This window comes from Macaca nemestrina, chromosome 3, assembly GCF_043159975.1.
Source record: "Macaca nemestrina isolate mMacNem1 chromosome 3, mMacNem.hap1, whole genome shotgun sequence".
Taxonomy (NCBI): domain Eukaryota; kingdom Metazoa; phylum Chordata; class Mammalia; order Primates; family Cercopithecidae; genus Macaca; species Macaca nemestrina.
In genome coordinates, this window is record NC_092127.1 from 139,510,444 (window position 1) to 139,532,790 (window position 22,347).

The 22,347-nt window shown below is 42.2% G+C and overlaps 1 protein-coding gene across 10 annotated transcripts in view; it reads left to right on the forward strand.

Moving 5' to 3' along the window:
* The window catches only part of LOC105477254 (shroom family member 3), a 356,760-nt gene extending 337,923 nt beyond the window's left edge, over nt 1–18,837 (forward strand). For 9 of the 10 annotated variants that reach the window (XM_071093527.1, XM_071093529.1, XM_011733669.3 and 6 more), the window contains 2 exons: nt 4,178–4,450; nt 9,263–13,710. In XM_071093527.1, the coding sequence (XP_070949628.1) occupies nt 4,178–4,450; nt 9,263–9,631 (642 nt within the window). In that variant the 3' untranslated portion in view covers nt 9,632–13,710. Of the gene's footprint in view, nt 1–4,177; nt 4,451–9,262; nt 13,711–14,743 lie in introns of those variants that run through there. The other variant, XR_011621253.1, reaches the window with a different exon arrangement.
* Nucleotides 18,838–22,347: the final 3,510 nt, after the last annotated feature.

A 22,347-nucleotide genomic window follows, 5' to 3' on the forward strand; every position in this document is an offset into this window, starting at 1 on the left:
AACAGTTTATGCCAGATGAGAAGTGGATAAATGATTTTACAAATTAAGTAGCTCCTGAGAGACTAGTGTGTTATTTAAAACAAAACACACCTCTTCTCCCTCCCCCGGTGAGTTATTCTGGTAGAAATTGGTAGGTTTTTTGGAAGAGATCTGCCTGGCAAAGAAATGGCTATTTAGTACAGCCAGCTTTCTCTTGCTGCTGTCAGTTTCTCAAATCCCTCTTAATTGCATTTTTAAATTCAAATTCTCATATTTTAAGGGGCTTGTTAGGGTTTTAAAAAAATTGAAATGCCATCTACCTGAGGAACATTCAGCCAGGAGTGACTGATGTGACCACTCAGTAATTCTGGCCTTAGCATCTATGGCTGAGCTGTGAGATGTCACATTATAGTCCAGCAAATATTAATAACTTTCCAAAATCAGAATGCCACAAGATGTATATTGGTTCTTTCCACAGAAGCCTCCCTGCGTCACTTCTATACATTTTCATCTCATTCTGTTCTTTCTTGTACCGTGAAGCCTGGGGTACACACATGCTCCTGTGACAGATTTATTTATGGTTCTGCCCAGCACTGATGTCTCTGAAAACCAAAACAGGGTCTGGGAAGGAAAGATGAGGTAGGTTGGACAGCTGTGTCTGAAGCCTGATTGCAGTTCAGCTGGGTCAAGTTATTTTGATCCTTCCAGTCCACTGAGCCATGTTCACCTCAGGGCCACCCTGCAGTGTTGCTGATCTGCTTAAGTGCCCGCGAGAGCTTTTGAGCTGAGTTCAGCAGCAAATTTGAAAGGAAGAGTTCTCTCCTCTCATCACTCACCCCCACATATAAGAGCAAACTACTTATCCTTGGTTTCTGCCCATTTGCAAATTGATAAGCATCACACACATCCTTTAAAATAGCAGCCTCTGGCTGGGCGCGGTGGCTTACGCCTGTAATCCCAGCACTTTGGGAGGCCAAGGCAGGTGAATAACCTGAGGTCAGGAGTTCAAGACTAGCCTGACCAACATAGTGAAACCCCATCTCCACTAAAAGTACAAAATTAGCTGGGCATGGTGGCGGGTGCCAGTAATCCCAGCTACTCGGGAGGCTGAGGCAGGAGAATCACTTGCACCCGGGAGGCGAAGGTTGCAGTGAGCCAAGATCGTGCCATTGCACTCCGGCCTGGACAACAAGAGCGAAACTCCATCTCAAAAAAACAAAACAAAACAAAACAAAAACAGCCTCTGAAAGCCACAGGAGGAGTTTTAAATACAATGAGGTCACATGAAATAATAATTTAATAAGTGTTTTAGTTCCTTCCAGAAATGACAACACATAATACTAGTTTCCAAAAAAGTCGTTAATAGAAATAATGAAAAACAGGCTGAAAAAAAGCACCTTGTTTCTTTCCACTATTTAGTTTTTAAAAAGCATTTTCTAGACATTCTAGAAATTCTGCTTCTCAGGACATGAGGTTGAAATGGACGCCTGAAATTTGAATGAGCCGAAGGCCTTTTCCTGAGGGTGGAGTGATAAGAATGTTTTGCCGTGATAACTATCTCTTTCAATTTGGTATAACCCGGTTGTCTTTAAGTGTCTTCCAGTAACATCTAGAGCAACAAGCCTAGGAAATGTACCCTACAAGTTAAAAATTCCTGGGCTGACTTCATGTAGATGACATTCTCTCTCATCTATCTGAAAAACAGGAATGATGACATTTGACTTGTCTTAACCCAGTCCAGCAGGAATGCTGGGAGGTACAACAGCATGCAGTGTTTATTTTTCCTGTTGCTTTGCATTTCAGTATCCTTGCCATCTTCTCTATATGAGCTGATATCACAGTGAAAGATCATCACACCCTGCCAGGCATTTTGCTGGAGGTACATAACATGTTACCTTGCAGGTAAATTTCATAGCTTCCAGCCGGAATTGCTTTTTTGGAAAATGAAATTTTTCCAGGAGAAGATAAGAAAACTTAAATAATTAATATTAAGCAATTTTAACAGCTTGAGGAAAACCAAAGATTATAACCTGTGATGAGATGGTGCAGCAGATATGGATTGATTGATTGATTGATTGATTGATTTAGAGACAGAGTCTCGTTCTGTCACCCAGGCTGGAGTGCAGTGGTGCGATCTAGGCTCACTGCAAACTCCACCTCTCGGGTTCAAGCGATTCTCCTGCGTTAGCCTTCTAGTAGCTGGGATTACAGATGCCCACCATCACAACCAGCTAATTTTTGTATTTTTTTCAGTGGAGATGGGGTTTCACCATGTTGGCCAGGTTGGTCTCAAACTCCTGACCTCAGGTGATCCGCCCACCTCAGCCTCCCAAAGTGTTGGGATTACAGGCGTGAGCCACTGCGCCTGGCCTGGATGTGAATTTTTTAGCCACCTGCAGCCTCTAGGATTAGGCAGATTGAGAAAACAAGATGTCACCATTAAAGCCAGAACTTAGACATTTCAAGGACATTATGAACCTCACTCACTTGTGAAGTACCTCTGATGCTCCAACTCCAAGATGGGCAGATTGTGGAGAAATAAATATTTCCCTAGTCATTGTGATTACATTCCTCATGGACCTTCTCTGGTGCTGATATTGAAATAATACACAAGTTGTCAGTACCCTTCAATTCTGTTGGTCAAAAATAGGTTTTTCCTGTTTCATTTATTTATTTTTCCTTTAAAATGAACATATACGTCCAACATAGAAGTTGTAACCTTTATGTTTAACCAAGTTTCCAGTTGAAGCCAGTTTGGGGCGTGTGTGTATATATACACACACTGATTTTAAATATATATATATATATATATATATATATATAGTATGTGTGTGTGTGTGCAGTTGAGCTGGGACCTTTTTAGTGGTAAAAAAAAAAAAGTAAGTTTTAACTAAAAAACATTGTCTTCTTTCCATCTAGCTATTTTAGGCTAAGAGAAAAATGAGACACTAATTACAAAAACCGTGTAGTTTAATTTCTGTTTTGCAAAAGAAGCAGTAGACACTTAATATAAATGAATTCAAACTAGAAGCCACTAAGACATTTACTTCCTTCCTTCAGTTAAATATATTGGGTATTTGCCTCACTGTTTTATAAGTATGAAAATATGTGTCAAATTAAGGTGTCGAATTGCACAGCTCTGGTAACTGGAGACAGGGGAGGTAGAACAAGGAGTTGACTTTCTGATAAAGGTCTTGGTGTCAATTTCTAATAATTATACATGGGTGGCCCCTAAAGTGAGGCTGACTTGAGTTCACAGCAGCCCTACCTGATGGTACGTGTGCACCATTAGGCCATCTTAGTTTCCTCCCTTGTTATAGGTAGATAAAACAGTATCTACTGTAAGATTGCTGGGAAGACTAAGTAACATAATCAATGTAGAGTTTCTCCATATGTATGGCACATATCAACTGCTCTACAAATGGTAGCTATAGTTAATATTCAACTCAACTCTAAGACCTTGGGCGAATCCCTTAATTCCTCTGACCCTTGGCCTCTGTATTTGTAAAATAAGAGTACTGTTTACTCTACCTGCCTACTTACCCATGGTATTGTCATGAGGATCAAATGAGAACATGTCTTAAAAGGACTTTTAAAAATGAGTAGTTGGCCAGGCACGGTGGCTTACACCTATAATCCCAGCACTTTGAGAAGCCAAGGTGGGTATATCACTTGAGGTCAGGAGTTCAAGACCAGCCTGGCCAACATTATGAAACCCGTCTCTACTAAAAACACACACATTAGCCAGGCATGGTGATGGGCGTCTGTAATCCCAGCTATTTGGGAGGCTGAGGCAGGAGAATTGCTTGAACCCAGGAGGCAGGGGTTGCAGTGAGCCAAGATTACACCATTGCACTCCAGTCTGGGTGACAAGAGCAAAATTCCATCTCAAAAAAAAAAAAAAAAGAATAGTTAAAATAGTTAAGAAACCAGTTAGAAGGCAAAGCTGTACATAGCATGACACAATGGAGAACATTACAAGGTTGTGTGTTGGCATATGAGGTTTAGAGAAAAGCAATGGTAGACCCTTAGGGAAAGAAGGCTATTATAGCATAATATTGGGGGACACTCCATATAGAGGAGGGGGAGGGTATTCAGCTGAGCCTTGAAGATGACAGAAGGCGGCTGGGGCAGGTGACTCCTGCTTCCACTGGCACCTCCTGTTGGCTGATCTTTGCGGTCTCATCTGTCATTTCAGGCTGAGCTCATTGGAAGCCTCACCCACAAGCTGGAGACCCTCCAGGAGGCGAAGGGGAGCCTGCTGATGGACATCAAGCTCAACAACGCTCTGGGAGAAGAGGTGGAGGCTCTGATCAGCGAGCTCTGCAAGCCCAATGAGTTTGACAAGTATAGGATGTTCATAGGGGATTTGGACAAGGTGGTCAACCTGCTGCTCTCCCTCTCAGGGCGTCTAGCCCGTGTTGAGAATGTCCTTAGCGGCCTTGGTGAAGATGCCAGTAATGAAGAAAGGGTAGGTGGCCTCGTGATGCAGTTCAACAGGTTCTCCCTCAGAGCCCACATACATAGAGAGGTGCCATTAGACGCCATCCTTTCTCTCAGGAGGATTTGTGGCAATATGTTTGGGGCAGGGAGAGAATACATATATAGGTAACCAAGAAACAGAGAAGGCATTTTCTGTGTCAAGATATAATGCTGGCTGGGTGTGGTGGCTCATACCTGTAATTCCAGCATTTTGGGAGCCCAAGGCAGCCCTAGCCAAGATGGTGAACCAACATGGTGAAACCCCGTCTCTACTAAAAATACAAAAATTAGCCAGGCACCGTGGTGCATGCTTGTCATCCCAGCTACTCGGGAGGCTGAGGCAGGAGAATCACTTGAACCTGGGAGGCAGAGGTTGCAGTGAGCCGAGATTGCACCACTGCACTCCAGCCTGGGCGACCACCTCAAAAAAAAAAAAAAAAAAAAAAAAGATGTAATGCTGACACTTAAGGTTCATGGAATTCTTGGGAAAGTGAAAACCACAGGCACCAGAGTTTCTTTCCTCCCAACTGTCTTCCTTCCTTTCTTTCAAAAAAAGATAAAAACATGATAAGTACATTGAAACAGGGAGGGGGCAGGAACACAGGCTCAAGGCTCCAGGGTATCTTACAGGAGGGGCCACAGGCACTCAATGAGGATGCACCGGGGTGTCTCCACTGCACCCCCTCCTTGAAGGGAGGGTACAGGGGGACAGGTAACAGTGCTGACCCCGCTGGAGACAGTTCACCAAGACCTTCCACCTGTCAGGCACTGCAAGCTTATGTGCAGTCTCATGGAATCCTCACAACAGCCCAGTGGGGGAGCTAGGATAGGAGTCCTACTGCAGACCCCAAGTTGTATCACTACATTGAACAGAATTCCAGAGCTACAGAGCATTCTTCGTCTACTCATCTGTACAGCAAATAGTTAGTGGAGGTCTTGTGTGCGTCACTTAGTGGACTAGGCACAACTGGGATACATTTGTGAGCAAAGCAGACAGATCCTACCTTCCTGATACTGAACAACAAACAGTAGACACAATTATTTTATATATATGTGCACAGTGTGTGTGTGTGTACATACATGCTAGAAGATGGAAAGTACTCCAGCCATGAAAAGGGGCTCCTTTTCTTGTCTATGCTACCATCTTTTTCTTTTTTTTTTTGTTTTTGAGACGGAGTCTCACTCTGTCACCCAGGCTTGAGTGCAGTGGCGCAGTCTAAGCTCACTACAACTTCTGGCTTCCGGGTTCATGCCATTATCATGCCTCAGCCTTGTAGGCGCACACCACCATGCCCAGCTAATTTTTGTATTTTTAGTAGAGACGGGGTTTTCCATATTGGCCAAGCTGGTCTTGAGCTCCTGACCTCAGGTGATCCACCCGCCTTGGCCTCACAAAGTGCTGGGATTGCAGGCATCAGCCACCGCGTCCAGCCTACCATACCGTCTTTCTTTTTCATTGCTCTCATGGATTCTCCAATAATTTCTAATATATTGCATTAAAAGGAAAGATGTCCTTTTTCAAATAGATTTTAAAAGGATTAGAAAAAGTCTGGATCCTAATCATTTAGGAAAGTGACTCAGCATTTAGGAACTCTGCAGCACCACTCTCAGCATCTACCTCATGTCAATGTGCTGAGTCAGCTTCCTTATCTAGAAATTGTCTGATACTACCTAACTCAGAAGTGTGTCCTTTCCTCCTTTCTTCCACTCGACAAACAGCTAACAGTAGCCCGTCAAATATGAGGTGCTGTGTCTGCTGGGGACAAATGCTGACTAAGACACTGGCCCTGCTCTCCAGGAACTCACAAGTTATGGAGGAAAGCAGCATGCAGGAGCAATTGTGTGCTGGTGCTGAGCATAGTGAGAAACAGCCACCAAACACTTCTTAGTTGGGAGAGTGTAAGGCAGGAAGGACTTCACACAGTGGCACATGAATACAGTTTAGAAGAACATCTTAATTCTAAGAGGACTGAGAGGTGAAGGGCCTCACCATTTAGAAGAAATACCATGGATAAAGTCAAGAAAGAGATGCCATATTTAAGAATTGATTTGCATGTGGTTTGGTATGTCTAGAACATACAGTGATTGCTTCGTTGGTTTGTTTTTAAAAATAGTGAGCTAAGGCTGGGCGCAGTGGCTCACACCTGTAATCCCAGCACTTTGGGAGGCCAAGGCGGGCAGATCACGAGGTCAGGAGTTTGAGACCAGCCTGGCCAACATGGCAAAACCCCGTCTGCACTAAAAATACAAAAATTAGCCTGTGTGGTAGCGCGTGCCTGTAATCCCAGCTACTTAGGAGGCTGAGGCAGGATAATTGCTTGAACCTGGGAAGTGGAGGTTGCAGTGAGCCAAAATCACACCACTGCACTCCAGCCTGGATGACAGAGCAAGACGGTCTCCGGAAAAAAAAAAAAAAAAAAAAAGTGAGCTATAGGAATAGGAATATTAGAAACTGACAGAAAGTACATGGCCCCATCAAAAGGGATAAAGAAGCAAGTTCAAAGAAGGTATGGGAAGGATTAAGGGGGAAACCAGGAAAGGGTAATGAGGGCTCCTCCCCTTGTCTCTCACCCAGAGCTAGCATCAGCAGCAAAGCCATTATCGGCCTCTTTCTGAAGGAGCAAGGGGAAGGGAGCCCTGATCAGAACCATAGCTGTAGCTGCCCTACAGCACTGAGGCCCTGGTGGAAGAATGCAGCTGCCACTAACTCGAAGCCTGGCACAGAGGCAGCCAGGGATACATGCCACAATTTCTTTTTGCACTCTCCAGTCTTTTCCATCACTCCCCGTGGTCAAATCCAGACAGCAAGGGAGCCCAGTGGATACAACCCCTAGAGTTCAGATTCCCTCAGCACAGGGCAGAGGAGAGTGGACCTGGAGAGGCAGACACAATATCCAGCACAGAAAATCATCACAAAGACCTTACTGCAGTCATACCCTAGACTTTAGACTTCAGCCTGTAGGTCGGGAAGAGTCATGAACTAACTTCGTGACTTAGTCAGCCTGGGGAGGGGCAAGATTGATGTTAAAATAACAGTTGGGAGGCTCATTGTAATAGTCTAGACAAGGAGGTTTTATGCTATTGATGTAGACAATTGTCCTGGGGATAGAGAAGAGGGAATAAATTAGAGAATGAATTTGGATTAGCAAGGGGCATGTTAGATGAGGGGAAGGGTAGAGCAGAAAATAATTCCAAGTTGCCTATTGGGCCACCTGGATGAATGCTCTAGATATCTGAGATAAGAAAGACTAGAGAAGTTTCTAGTTAGGGCAAGATAAATTGTTCTAGAACTGAATTAAATTCAACACTTACATGCACGCCTCCATTCTTAAATACAAGTAAGTTTGCTCACTTGATTTTATTCTCAGCTTGGTCGCTGTTGGTATATAGCAGTGCTACTTATTTGTGTACGTTGATTTTGTATCCTGAGACTTTACTGAATTCATTTATTAGATGTAGGAGCTTTTTGGATGGTCTTTAGGGTTTTCTAGGTATAGGATCCTATCATTGGCAAACAGCAACAGTTTGACTTCCTCTTTACCAATTTGGATGCCATTTCTTTCTCTTGCCTGACTGCTCTGGCTAGAACTTTTAGTACAATGTTGAATAGCAGTGGTGAAAGTGAGCATCCTTGTCTTGTTCCAGTTCTCAGGGGGAATGCTTTCAACTTTTCCTTGTTCAGTATAATGTTGGCTGTGGGTTTGTCTCCTCAATTACTTTGCCTAAAATGTCTGAATGGTTAAATATAAATTTTTTTGAATTTAAAAATATTATGTGTCAGCATGTTGGACAGAGAACCACATTAAAGATAACATATGCTACAATATCACAGAGAAGCATAAGAAACTCTTAGAGTATGACATTGCCATCATTGTTCAACAGAATTTCTCTCATTTTAGATTCAGAGGCCTGCAAAAGAGAACTGAAAAAATAGAAACTGACTTCTTTAGAGATGGGAAATATGATGATCTCATTGTTATTATGAATTAGAGAGAGGTTCTCAAACTTTAGCCCCAAAAGAATCATCTGGAAGCCTTGTTAAAACAGGTTACTGGGCCTCACCTCCAGAGTTTTTTATTCAGGAGGTGGAAGAGGGCCTGAATCCTTGCATTTCTAACAATTTCCCAGGTGATGCCACTGCTGCTGGTCCAGCAACCACACCTTGAGAACCACCATATTAGTGTATATACTCAAGGTACCGTGATTTTTGGGGGGTTTTTTTTTGGTTTTTTTTGAGACAGAGTCTCACTCTGTCACCCAGGCTGGAGTGCAGTGGCATAATCTCGGCTCACTGCAACCTCCGCCTCCTGGGTTCAAGCAATTCTCATGCCTCAGCCTCTCAAGTAGCTGGTACTACAGGCATGCACCACCATGCCTGGCTGATTTTTGTATTTTTAGTAGAGACGGGGTTTCACCTTGTTGGCCAGGCTGGTTTTGAACTCCTGGCCTCAAGTGATTCACCCGTCCCAGCCTCCCAAAGTGCTGTAATTTCAGGCGTGAACCACCATGCCCAGCTGATTATTGGTTTTAAAGTCAAGAATCCAAAAGCAATTTTATCCCCAATTTAATGTAACACCTCTCAAACTGAAGCTACCCTATGATGTTATAAACTAGAGAATGCTGTAATATGTAATATAAGGATAATAAGCTGATTTTCAAAAAGTTAGCCTCCTTACTTAGGAGTGACAATAGGATTAGAGCTTAGATATTTCCCAGTTCTGTCAGAGGTGTCCTTGCAGGGAGTCTGGCTCTTTTCTCCTTTTCCCTGGCCCTCATTGATCTGTCCGATTTTCCCTGGCAGAGCTCTCTCTACGAGAAAAGGAAGATCCTGGCTGGTCAGCATGAGGACGCCCGGGAGCTGAAGGAGAACCTGGATCGCAGGGAGCGGATAGTGCTGGGCATCCTGGCCAATTACCTTTCAGAGGAGCAGCTCCAGGACTACCAGCACTTCGTGAAAATGAAGTCCACGCTCCTCATTGAGCAGCGGAAACTGGACGACAAGATCAAGCTGGGTCAGGAGCAAGTCAAGTGTCTGCTGGAGAGCCTGCCCTCAGATTTCATTCCCAAGGCTGGGGCCCTGGCTCTGCCCCCAAACCTCACGAGTGAGCCCACTCCTGCTGGGGGCTGTACTTTCAGTGGTGTTTTCCCAACATTAACCTCTCCACTTTAACCTCTTCTAAAATACCCAACCAAAAGATCACTGTTTCTCTCAACACTATTTAATCTGAAAAATGTTTCAGTACAAACCACTGTTTGAACTATCTGGGTTACTGGTGTTTGTTCTGGATGAAAGGAAAAAAATTCTCTCCAGGAGGAAGCCTTTTTCCTTCTTGCCCTTCCTGATTGATCTTCTGAGAGCTCGAATGCTGCTGGACACGTACCCCTTTCTATTATTACTTTGTAGTAGAAAGAAAGTTAATGAAACTGAGAACTGATTGGAGGGTGTTTGATCATTTAGTTTTTAACAGGCTGAGGCAACATGGATCAGTGTGTGTCCCCCTCAGGAATGTATCCACAGTGGCCTTCCTTGCTGGTGGGCAGTGTATCCTGATGGCAGGGTACAAGTACCATTAATGAAGGGTCTGCAACATAAAGCCTTAAAAAGACACACACTAAGAAAACTGTAAAACCTTGAACATTGTTATTTATATTTTTTAAAATGGAAAAGATCATTATGTTTGTTGTGCTAACCACTTATTTGATTCTGTTTTGTGGTGGACGTAGACGATTACGTTTGAGCTTTGTATTTTGTGAAAACCTTAATGAAATGAATTCCAAAGATAGTCACGTTGAGCGTGAAGACTTTTTCTTAACATTCCTGTCTTATTTTTACAAACACAAGCAGGCATTCTGCACTTCCACTGGACCGAGTATGGGGGAGTCCTGTTCCCCTGCTCTTTTCCTGTATCACACCTTCCCCAGGAGGAAGGCCTCATGCACTGCGGTTATTGCATCATTTCCTAGTGCTTCATGTCATTATCACTGGTGGGGAAACAAAGCTAAATTTTATTAAGAAAGACAACAACTCTCAGACCTATATCATAGGAGGAGGACATCCAGAATCCAACAAAATTCAAAACGGAACCCATGCTGTTCTCCTGAACAAGATTTGGGCTAAACACAGCCTGTTTATTGAGACTGTTTTAATGATGCTTTAAAAAAAAAAGTTTTCTAAAATGTCAAACCTGTCAACCACACTTTGATTAAGAACTCCCTCCTTAACCTCTGAAGACTGATTTTGCTTTATGGTGTTTCAATAATAACATTTCAGAGATTACTCTGTAACTCCAGTTGTAAGCCTATAGAAACGAAGTGGAAGGCTGAGGAGTTATGGGCTGGCAGCCAGGCTATGTTTACAGCTACTGGAGATAGCAGTAGCCTAATACTTTGAGCAGATGGTACATCCTAGGCTGTGCTGTAGGTAGATTTGTTATTTCACGTTTGATCTGTGGCTGGTGGCCACCTTTGTTGATTTGGGCTTACGAGTTTCATAGTAGCCAGTGTTAGAAAATTGGGGGAGTAAAATTTTGCAGTAAAAAAAAAATGACAAGGGAACCAAATGTCCCTTCTCCCCTTAGTACATTTTAATTACTTAATGAAGTTTTATCTCCTAGGTAAGAATATCAAAATTATAGTTTGGGTCTCCAGTAGAGATGTGTTTTGATTAACTTATAAACAACTGGCCACCCAGAAGTTTCCTTTGCATAGTCAACCAAAGCTATGGCTTTGTTCTTTGAAGCTTATATACTGTGTGACTCCATTGATACAAATAAGACAGCACCTTGGTTTCCCAGGGGTGTTTTCATTCAGAGGTCCTGTCTCCCAGGGAAGCAATAGAACCAGTGACAGCATTCAATAGCCACACTGCCTGGTCATCAGTCTTAGGCCAACATGGGCCTGAAATTAACTCCATCAGTAACTACCTGTGTGTCTTGCTGATCCTGAATGAGCCCTCACAAGCCAAGCCAGGTGGAAGCCAGCCAGCAAACACCTACAGCTATTCTTAGTGAAATTCCTCAGAGGAATCCAGGGGGCTCCCAGTTCCCAACACTCTTCAAGATTACCATTTTTCATAATTTGACTGGGGAACATTTTACATATTCAGTCTTTCTCAATAACTTTTATTTATTTTCTTGAGAAAGGGTCTTACTGTGTTGCCCAGGCTGGAGTGCAGTGGTGTGATCACAGCTCATTGCAGTCTCAGCTTCTGAGGCTCAAGCCATCCTCCCATCTCAGCCTTCCGAGTAGCTGGGACCACAGGTGTGCACCACTATGCCTTGCTAATTTTTTTATTTTTTTGTAGAGACGGGGGTCTCGCTATGTTGCCCAGGCTGGTTTCAAACTCCTGGGCTCAAGGGATCCTACCACTTTGACCCCAGAAGTGCTGGGATTACAGGCATGAGCCACTGCACCCGCCACTTTTCTAATTTATAGACATAAAAGTAATTGACTCCCACAGCACAGTAACAGGCAATGCTGCTTGGCATGCCACAAACATCAGAAAGCTTGTGACACTCCTAGGATTGTATCCATTCTTTCATTACATGGAAACATTGTTCTGTTATGTGAAATGGGTAAGGCACCAAGTGAGACTTTGAAATACAATTTTTAGGTGAATGTGATATTTATTGTAGTAGGACTTGACCTCTGTGCTTTAAAGAAATCACTAACCAAAATTTCAAAGTTTCATTTTAAATGCGTTTAGCTAGAAATCTATGTATTTATCCCTTTCCCATTTTGCATTCTTCTCCCACTATTTTTAAAATGTCATTTACAGTAGAAACCATCCTTCTTTCTCCCAACAGTATCCTTTGCCAAGACCATGAAAACAGTCAGGAGCATGTTGGTGGTCAGGGTTTCAGAACACATGTGATGTCACTGAGAATGTTTGTTCACAGTCAATAATTGTCTCTGTGGATGTGATCATTTTGGAGATATACTTCTGGTCAGAAGTCAGGTGAGATAATCTTGCAATACTCCAAATGCAGATACTCTAGCCACCTGCAAGGTTCCAGGAAAGGACAATGTCCTGCGAGAAAATCAGGAGGCCTCCACTTCCTGGGCCACTTGAGAAGTTCCTGGGCATGTCACTACATGTTGGCTGACTCAGCCATTTCTCATGCTGTTTTGTTTCTTGCGGTGGCCACTTAACCCCAAAGAATGAAGGGAGGATCCACAGTGAAAGTGCCTGAGTTTCTCTACGAGACGAGACGGTGTCGAAACCAAACATCTTTTCCTTTGCTGTAGGGGAACATTTTAGGGTTTGTTTTGCACAGCTGGTTTCCAGACTAGAAGATTAACAAGTGTGGATCCACCCCTAAGAATCAGTGGCTGTCTTTTAAGGTGAGGAGTGTGGGCTTAACTGAGGTCCTTTGAGGGAGCTATAAAGGAGAAACAGCCTGGGACATCCCAGTTTTCCTATTCCTCCACTGTTAATATTCTCACCTAAAATAATTCATGAGTTTAAATGGTAAATATATGCTTTAAGCTCTACCTTTAAACTAGTATGTTATTCAGGCATCTCTTATTAAGATACTGGGTCTCTGGATACCCAGGGAAATGTTGGCTTTTTATTCTTACATGGTTCCAAATTTACTTGTCTTCAGTTTAATTGTCCGTGGTAGTGCTGGCTTCATTGTTAGGTTGGAGTTATTATTTTCCTTTTGGAACAACATGAGTTTTATTCACCTTACTGTTAGAAAAAGGAAGAACTATAGCCAGAAATAACTTCATTTCCTAACAAGGTATAAAAAGTGGTCAGGTGAATGTGAATGGGCTCTTCTACACAGGAATAGATTATTGGAATAAAGTATTTCCTGCTGCCTTAACTCTTCGGGATGCATAGGATAAAATGATAAAGACCATTTTAATATCAGAAAGGGTTGTCTTATTAATTTCTAAATAAAACTTCACATTTCTTAATGGGGAGCTCATTCAGAAACTAAATCATGGTTTCTCAAAGTGTGGTCAGGATACGATCTGCATCAGAATCCTTGGAATGCTTGTTAAAAATTCCAATTGCTATGACATAACCAAGTCTGCTGGAATCTGCATTTCGGCAAGTTTCCCATGTTATTCTGATGTATTTTAACATTTGAGAACCACTGCCAATCATCTGTACAGTTCCTACTGTTAATGATCACAATAAGACTAACATGAATTTAATAATCTGAATAATTTTTAAAATTTAAATAAAAAACTGAGAAATTGAAGTTAATTTAAAAATAAAAATAACCTTAGAAGTTGAAAGTCCTGTCATATTTATTCTATTAGCTATATAATTATAAGTTTATACTGTCTCCACTACTTTTACATATTCGCCAAGGTTGTGATACAGATTTTGTCCCCTGTTCACTCTTCCCTAGATCTGTTTTAAACAAGTTATGCACTTATTCCGATTTAATTGCACTATTTTTCCTCAAAAGGAATCAGTTTTATCACACGTTGCCAGTAATTTTAAGTTCTGCCCTGACTGAAATTAATCAACTGGCCTTTTCAGTGGGAACTTGACTGATTCAGTGGGAATCAGATTCCTGTTGCTTCATCACAAATTTTATCCTTCATATGAATTAGAACCTCTCCTGGTGTGGATTTGACAATCTAGCTAATGAAACAAGACTGTGTTCATTTCCTTTGAGAAATGAAAGCAGCTGTCACCCAATTTTGAAACTCTAAAATCAAAATTAGGCAAGAAAAAAGTTGTGAATGAAAAAACTGGCTCACTGATTCCTACTTCATTCTATAAATTATTCTCTAAGTGGAAAGGCAGCTGTATTTCTTGCTAAGACATCAGCATTGCTATTGCTTTACAGTAGGTCGAACGGGGGAAATATAATTTATATAAAGAGTTATTCTGATAAACGAGTGACGATAGGACATAAGGAAATTCTGTCTGGTATCCTAGAGTTAAGGAAGAGTACTCAAGGAAAGACAAGCTGGGAAAAAGTCCCAACTCTGAGGTTCAGACCTCCTTGGAGAACTGAACTCGACCCACATAGCAGGGAAGTTAGCTGGTTTGCCCAGGCTGGAACTGCTCTGCAGTCCCTGAGCACATAGGAAACAACTGTCCAGAGTGCAGGCAGGGTCAGTCCACCAGCAATCTACGGCCTGGCTGTGCACAGAGAGTGAGGGCCTGCAGCAGGTGTGACTCATCAGTGGGAACCCTCCAGGTCACAGGTGATCCGCACAGGATCTGCAGAGAGTGAGGAGCCAATGTCGGGGGAAGGCTTTCCAGGTACTGATCCTGCAGGAATCTTTCAGGGCTCAAGTTTGTAATCCACAGGCCCAGGAGAAGGTTATGGCCAGAATGAGGCTGCAAGGTCCCAAGGCACCACCAATTGTAGGCAGTGGTTGGAGCAGAACTCCATCAGATGTCCTCACACCCATACCACTGACCCATCAGGCAGCAGCCACCAGCGGCCCCAACAGCGCCCCCTATGGGAAGAGCTTAACATCGTGCTGACTGTAAAGGAGAGATGCTTAAAAGGACCCTGCCCATCACCACAGACACTTGATTGAAGGGTTAATCCGGAGCTGAGAGCCAATAAATTGATAGCTGTCACAGACATATTGTTCTACATATATACCCTGGCATTATCTTCTGATATCACATATAATTTTATAGTTGCTGATTCTGTAAGAACCATTCCTCAGATAATAAACAGTGCTTATAAAATGGACAACATATCTCTTGAAGGAGGTGTCACATGGAAAGCAGTTTCTCATTTATGTTTTCTTTAAATGTGCTCCATACACCTATATTACTCCAGTATCTAAAGAAACAGATTTAGATTCAGGCCAATTTAAGAGCATGTCTAAGGTTTGTTTCTGTTGAGGTCTCTCTCTGCTTAGCTCTGTCTCTGTATACCTCTGTATGTGTCTATGTCTCTCTTGGTGTGTCTCCACGTATGTTTTTCTCTATCCCAACATCTGCAACTGTCATACTTTCCTGCTCATTTATTCCCAAAATGATTCATATTTATACATGAAGTTCAGTGGTGCAAGCATAGCTCACCACAGCCTTGAACTCCCGGGCTCAAGTGATCCTCCTGCTTCAGCCTCTCAAGTAGCTGGGACCACAGGCATGAGCCACCACACCTGGCTAATTTAAAATATTTTTGGCAGAGATGGGGTCTCCCTATGTTGCCCAGGCTGGTCTCAAACTCCTGAACTGAAGCAGTCCTCCTGCCTCAGCCTCCCAAAGTGCTGGGATTACAGGCGTGAGCCACCATGCCCAGGTGTGTTTTGTTTTGTTTTTAATTTGAAAGAAAAATTAAGAATCTCACCTCAAGTAAAAAAAAAAAAAAATCTAAAGATGTTGCAAGATTGTTTATGTGTAGGAATGAATGAGAGCTATTCGTCATCTCTAATTAGAACAGAATATAGGAATTGGCTTTATTTTGTAGTGATAATAATTGATTTGATAAAAAAGGAACAACTCAAAGACAGCTCATGAACACCGGAATGAGAATTTTAAAAGGCCATCTTCCCTCAAAGATTAAAAGAAAAATAAAAAAAGAAATAGAATACCTAACCTTGTACACAATGGTTTAGAGCAGATTTATTAAAAGGCAGGAAGGTAGTCTGATGTCCCTTCCAGTGAAAGCAGATAGGCAGAAAAGGAACTTAAGCTTAGGATATGAAGAACAAACAACATCTTCCAAGTTGCCTCAGAAGGTCAACCTCCGTTTGATAATGTATCACTGAATGTGTTTTTTGTTTTTTGGTTTTTGTTTTGTTTTGTTCTTTCGAGGCAGAGTGAGCCCATGCCTTTGGGAGGCCAAGGTGGGTGGATTATTTGAGGTCAGGAGATCAAGACTGGCCTGGCCAACATGCTGAAACCCTGTCTCTGCTAAAAAAAAAAAAAAAAAACAAAAATTAGCCAGGCATGGTGGTGCACGCCTGTGGTCCCAGCTACTCTGGAGGCTGAGGCAGGAGAATTGCTTGAACTCAGCAGGCGGAGTTTGCAGTGAGATGAGATTGCATCACTGCACTTCAGCCTGGGCAACAGAGTGAGACTCTGTCTCAAAAAAAAAAAAAAGTAAATCCTTCTTGCAAATGTCAGTTAAAAGCTAACTAAGGAGTAAAATGTGCTTAGGAAGAAGAAACTAAGAAAATCAATTTACAGTGTGGGGTTAATTAATGTGCCTCTACAGGTAGATGAGAGAGACGCATGTGTAGGGAGGGAGGTACAGCAGGAAATCTCTGAGTTCATCATTACTCTGGATGATTAAATATATGCATTCACATAGCTAATTGAGAAGATATATGATATGTCTGCTAATAAAAGTACAACTACAGCTCTTCAGATCATACTGATCAGAAATCAGTAGAAAGTACCAAATAAAGACTTCTATCTATAGATTTATGGCATTGAGCAAGATGGCCAACTGGAAGCCCCTGGTGCTTGTCTCTCTCACAATGACAACCAGAACAATGAATAAACAACTACATTTTAACCAAAATAAGTGAGGGAGAGTGCCACAGTGCATCACAGAAGTAACAGAAACCCCAGTGAGCAGAGAAATTCAGGATGGCCAAAGAGAATGGAAGGAAATCCTGGGCCTCTACTGTCCTGTCTCCTAACTGGGACTAGCTGGGAACCAGGAAGAACTTCTCCTTATGGTGTGGAGGTAAGAGGACTCCATAAATCCCCATCAGCACCTTGGATATCTACAAACCTCATCACTGGGGTCCCCTGCGGTCCTCACAGGCACTCAGCCCAGTTGGGGGACCTGCCTGGAGTCCACATAGCTGTGCTCCCCAAGAGAAGGAGCGAACACCGTGCTGTGCCCCACAGCCCACGTGGCTACTGTGCTATACCACCTAGGAACTGAAACTACAGCTGGAGTGTGTCTTGCTCCAGGGGTGCATAGCCACAGCTCCCTTTCATCCCTGAGGCTAAGCTGCCACTTAACCACCCTATCCCGGTGACCTGACAGCCCCAAGCTGAGCTGCAAGTAGCTGTTACAGCCTTCCCATAGCGCCAAGCAGAGGTGGAGTCACTCCACCTACCCCTACCCCTGCCCTTTCAGGCCAGAGCTGAAGCAGCACCCTGCCTCCCTGCAACAGTACCTAAGCCGTTCACAGTAGTCACTCTTCCCCTATACTTAAGTTGAAGCAGCACCCTGCATCCCAAAAAATGATGCCTCGGCTACCACTCAGAGAGGCCATGCACCCTAGGACTTAACGCTGATGCAGTGTTCTGCAACTGAGGAAAATGGTCCCTGGGCCACCCAGAAGAGTCATGCCTCCCAGTCCTGAAGCAGCACAGCCCCTGGGGAATTGGTGCCTTGGCCAAGCTGAGCAGCTGTGATCTCAGGGCTGAGCTGATGTAGTACCCCACGTCCCAGGGAAATAGAGCAGTGGTTGAGGTGAGACACCCTGTCCTACAGGCCAAACGACTCCAGTACCCTGTGCTTCCTTGGGGCTGGACTAGCTCCCTCAAGTCTGAACTGCTGAGATACCCCTCTTCTTGGGAAGTGAAGATAACACTTGCTGTTCCCTGCTCCCCCAAGGCCCAAACGACAGATGTGCTCCACCATTCTGGGATACTTGCTGCCACTGCACCTGGCCTCTCACTCTGGGACACTGCCGAGTCCCACCATCCCACGGTCTAGAGGAGGTGTATCCAATCTTTTGGCTTCCCTGGGCCACAATGGAAGAAAAATTGTCTTGGGCCACACGTAAAATATACTAACACTAACGATAAGTGACCATAGCTGACAGACTTAAAAAGAAAAACTCAATGTTTTAAGAAAGTTTATGAATTTGTGTTGGGCCACATACAAAGTCATCTGGACCACATGTGGCCACACACCATAGGTTGGACAAGCCTATTTTAGAGTCACCACTACACAGTCACCTTATGGGAACTGAGTTGCCACTGAGCCCTATTGGCTCAAGTTCCCAGATTGCAGGGATCTCCTGCTCCCCAGGCCCAAACCTCTGGAGCACCCTTGTTCTTCCTGAGTCTGGCCAGTGGTGTGCCCTGTACCCAGTGGAAGAACCATCACCACAACCCCGCCTCAGCTACAAGGGATGACTCGGAGTTACCGATTCTGGTGGTGTGGGCAACCTACATCCAACCCTGTCACAGAGAGCAAATCTACACCCCAAGACCCAAGTGCCACAAGGGGTTTGTGAGACTCTGAGCCCTACAGCTGCTCTGAGCACCTGCACCTCAAACCCAGCGCTGATGCAGCTGCTCGTAGACCATGTCATACCTGACACCAAGAGGAATCCCTTTAACTCTCCCCATCGACTTGAATATAATAATAGAAGAAGACTTCAACACCCCACTCTCAGCATTGGACAAATTATCAAGACAGAAAATTAACAAAGAAACATTGGACTTAAACTGCTCTTTAGATCAAATGAACCTGACAGACATTTACAAAACATTTCATCCAACAGCTGCATAATATATATTCTTTTTATCAGCACATGGGATACTCTCCAGGATAAACCCCGTATCAGGCCACAAAACAAGTCTTAAAAGTTTTTAAATAATTAAAATTATGTCAAGTATCTTTTCTGACCACAATGGAATAAAAATAGAAATCAATAAGAAGAACTTTACAAATATGGAAATTAAACAACATATTCCTGAATGACCAATGGGTCAATGAAGAAGTTAAGAAGGAAATTAGCCAGGCATAGTGGCTCATGTTTATAATCCCATCCGTTTGGAAGGCTGAGGCAGGAGGATTGCTTGAGCCCAGGAGTTCAAGACAAGCCTGAGTAAATAGCAAGACTCTGTATCTACAAAATATATATTTTTTAAATTAGCCAGGCATAGTGGCAGTCTCCTATAGTCCTTGCTACTCAGGAGGCTGGGACAGGAGGATTGCTTGAGCTGAGGTGTTCAAGGCTGCAATGAGCTATGACTGCATTCCAGCCTGGGGAACAGAGCAAGATCCCGTTTCTAAAAAAATGAAATAAAAAAGGAAAAAATTTGTGAATGTTTTGAAACAAATGAAAATAGAAACAACATACTAAAACCTATGGAATACAACAAAAGCAGTATTAAGAACATTTATGGCAATAAACACCTACATCAAAAAAGTTTAAAGGTTTCAAATAAACAATATAACAATGTATCTGAAGAAACTAGAAAAGCAAGACTAAAAAAAAAAAAAAAACCAGTGAAATAAAAAGTTGGTTTTTTGAAAAGATAAACAAAAACTGACAAACCACTAGCTAGACTAACCAAGAAAAAAGAGAAAAATCCCAAATAAAATCAGAAACAAAAAACGAGACATTACAATTGACACCACAGAAATACAAAGGATCACTAGAAACTATTACAAACAACTATGTGCCAAGTTAGAAAACCTGGCAAAAATGGATAAATTCCTGGACTATACAACCTATCAAGATTAAACGAAGAATAAATAGGAAGTCTAAATACACCAATAAGTAACAAGATTGAATCTGTAATAAAAAGTCTACCATCAAGGAAGATCCCAGGAACCAATGGCTTTTCTGTGGAATTCTACCAAACATTTAAAGAAGGACTAATACCAATTTTTCTCAAACTCTTCCAGACAACTGAAGAGGAAGAAATTCTTCCAAACTCATTCTGTGAGCCCAGTATTGATATCAAAACCAGACAAGGACGGACACACACACGTGTGCACACACACACACCTATAGGCCAATATTCCTGATGAACATAGATACAAAAATGCACGACAAAATAATAGCAAACCGAATCCAGCAGCACATTAAAAACATCATTCATCATATATAATTAAGCGAGATTTATCCCATGGATACAAGGATAGTTTAACATATGCAAATCAATAAACATGATATATCACATTAATATAATAGAGGGCAAAAACCATATGATCACCTCAATAGACACAGAAAAAGCGTTTGATAAAATTCAACATACCTTCATGAAAAAAACTTTCAACAAGCTAAGTATAGAAAGAATATACGTCAACACAATAAAGGCCATATATAACAGACCCACAATCAACATCATGCCAAATGAGGAAAAGTTGAAATCCTTTCCTCCAAACTTTGCAACAACACAACAGTGCCCACTTTCCCCACTTTTATTCGACACAGTACAGGAATTACTAGCTAGAGCAATTAGGCAACAGAAAGAAAGAAAGGGCATCCAAACTGGAAAGGAGGAAGTAACATTTTCTGTTTGCAGATAATGTGATGTTATATATAGAAAGCCCTAAAAAGCTGTACCAGAAAACTCTTAGAACTGATAAATTCAGTAAAGTTGCAGTGTACAAAATCAACATACAAAAATCAATAGCATTTCTATACACCAGCAACAAAGTAGCAGAAAAAGAAGTCAAAGTAATCCCATTTACAATAGCTACCAAAAAATAATAATAACAGGCCTAGGCATAAAATGAACCAAGGAGGTAAAAGATTTCTAGAAGAAAAACTATAAAACACCAATGAAAGAAATGTAAGAGGATGAAAAAAAAGAAAGAAAACATATTCCATGTTCATAGCTTGGAAGAATTAATAGTGTGAAAATGGCTATACTACCAAAAACTACATATAGATTCAATACAATCCCTACCAAAATACTAATGACATTCTTCACAAAAATAGAAAAAAAAAAAAAATCCTAAAATTCACACAGAACCACAGAAGACTCCAAATAGCCAAAGCAATCCTGAGCAGAACAAAACTAAACTAAACAAAACTAAAAACCAAAAACACCAAAACTGGAGGCCTTACACTACCAGGCTTCAAAATACACTACAAAGCTATAGTAAGGTACTGGCATAAAACCAGAGCTACAGACCAATGGAACACAACAGAGAATCCAGAAATAAATCCACATATTTATAGCTAACAGATTTTCAACAAAGATATCAAGAACATTCATTGAGGAAGGGTCAGTCTTTTCAGTAAGCAGTACTGGAAAACTGGGTATCCAGTTGCAGAAAAACAAAAATAGACCCCATCTCTCACTATATTAAAAAAAAATCAACTAAATATGGATTCAAGGCTTGAATACACGACCTGAAACTATGAAACTACTAGAAGAAAACATAGGGGAAAACCAGGTGCAGTGGCTTGTTCCTGTAATCCCAGCACTTTGGGAAGCTGAGGTGGGAGGATCACTTGAGCCCAGGAGTTTGAGACTAGACTGGGAAACAGAGAGAGACCCCCATCTCTACAAAAATAAACATAAAAAACTAGCCAGGTATAGTGTTACACACCTGTAGTCCCAGCTACTCAGAAGGCTGAGGTGGAAGGATTGTTTGAGCCTAAGAGGTCAAGGCTGCAGGAAGTCGTGGTCATATCACTGCACTCCAGCCTGGGTGATGGAGCTGGATCCTGTTCCAAGAAAAGAAAAAAAGAGAAAGAAAAAATCGTAGGGAAAACACTTCTAGACATTGGTCTTGGAAAATATTTTATGGAGAGGACCTCAAAAGTACAGTCAACAAAAGCAAAAATAGACAAAGACGAACTAAAAAGCAAAAACTAACAAATATCAAACTAGAAAGCTTCTGCATAGCAAAAGGTAAAAGTGAACAGAATAAAAAGACAACCTGCAGAACAAGAGAAAAATATTTGCCAACTATTTATCTGACACAAGACTAATATCCAGCATAAAAATCTCAAACAACTCAATGGCAAAAAACCTAATAATCTGATTTTAAAATGGGCTAATGAGCTCAATAAATATCTCAAAAGAAGACATACAAACGGCCAAGAGGTATATGAAAACATGCTCAACATCACTAAATTTTCTTTTTTTTTTTTTTTTTTTTTTTTTTTGAGACGGAGTCTCGCTCTGTCACCCAGGCTGGAGGGCAGTGGCCGGATCTCAGCTCACTGCAAGCGCCGCCTCCCGGGTTTACGCCATTCTCCTGCCTCAGCCTCCCGAGTAGCTGG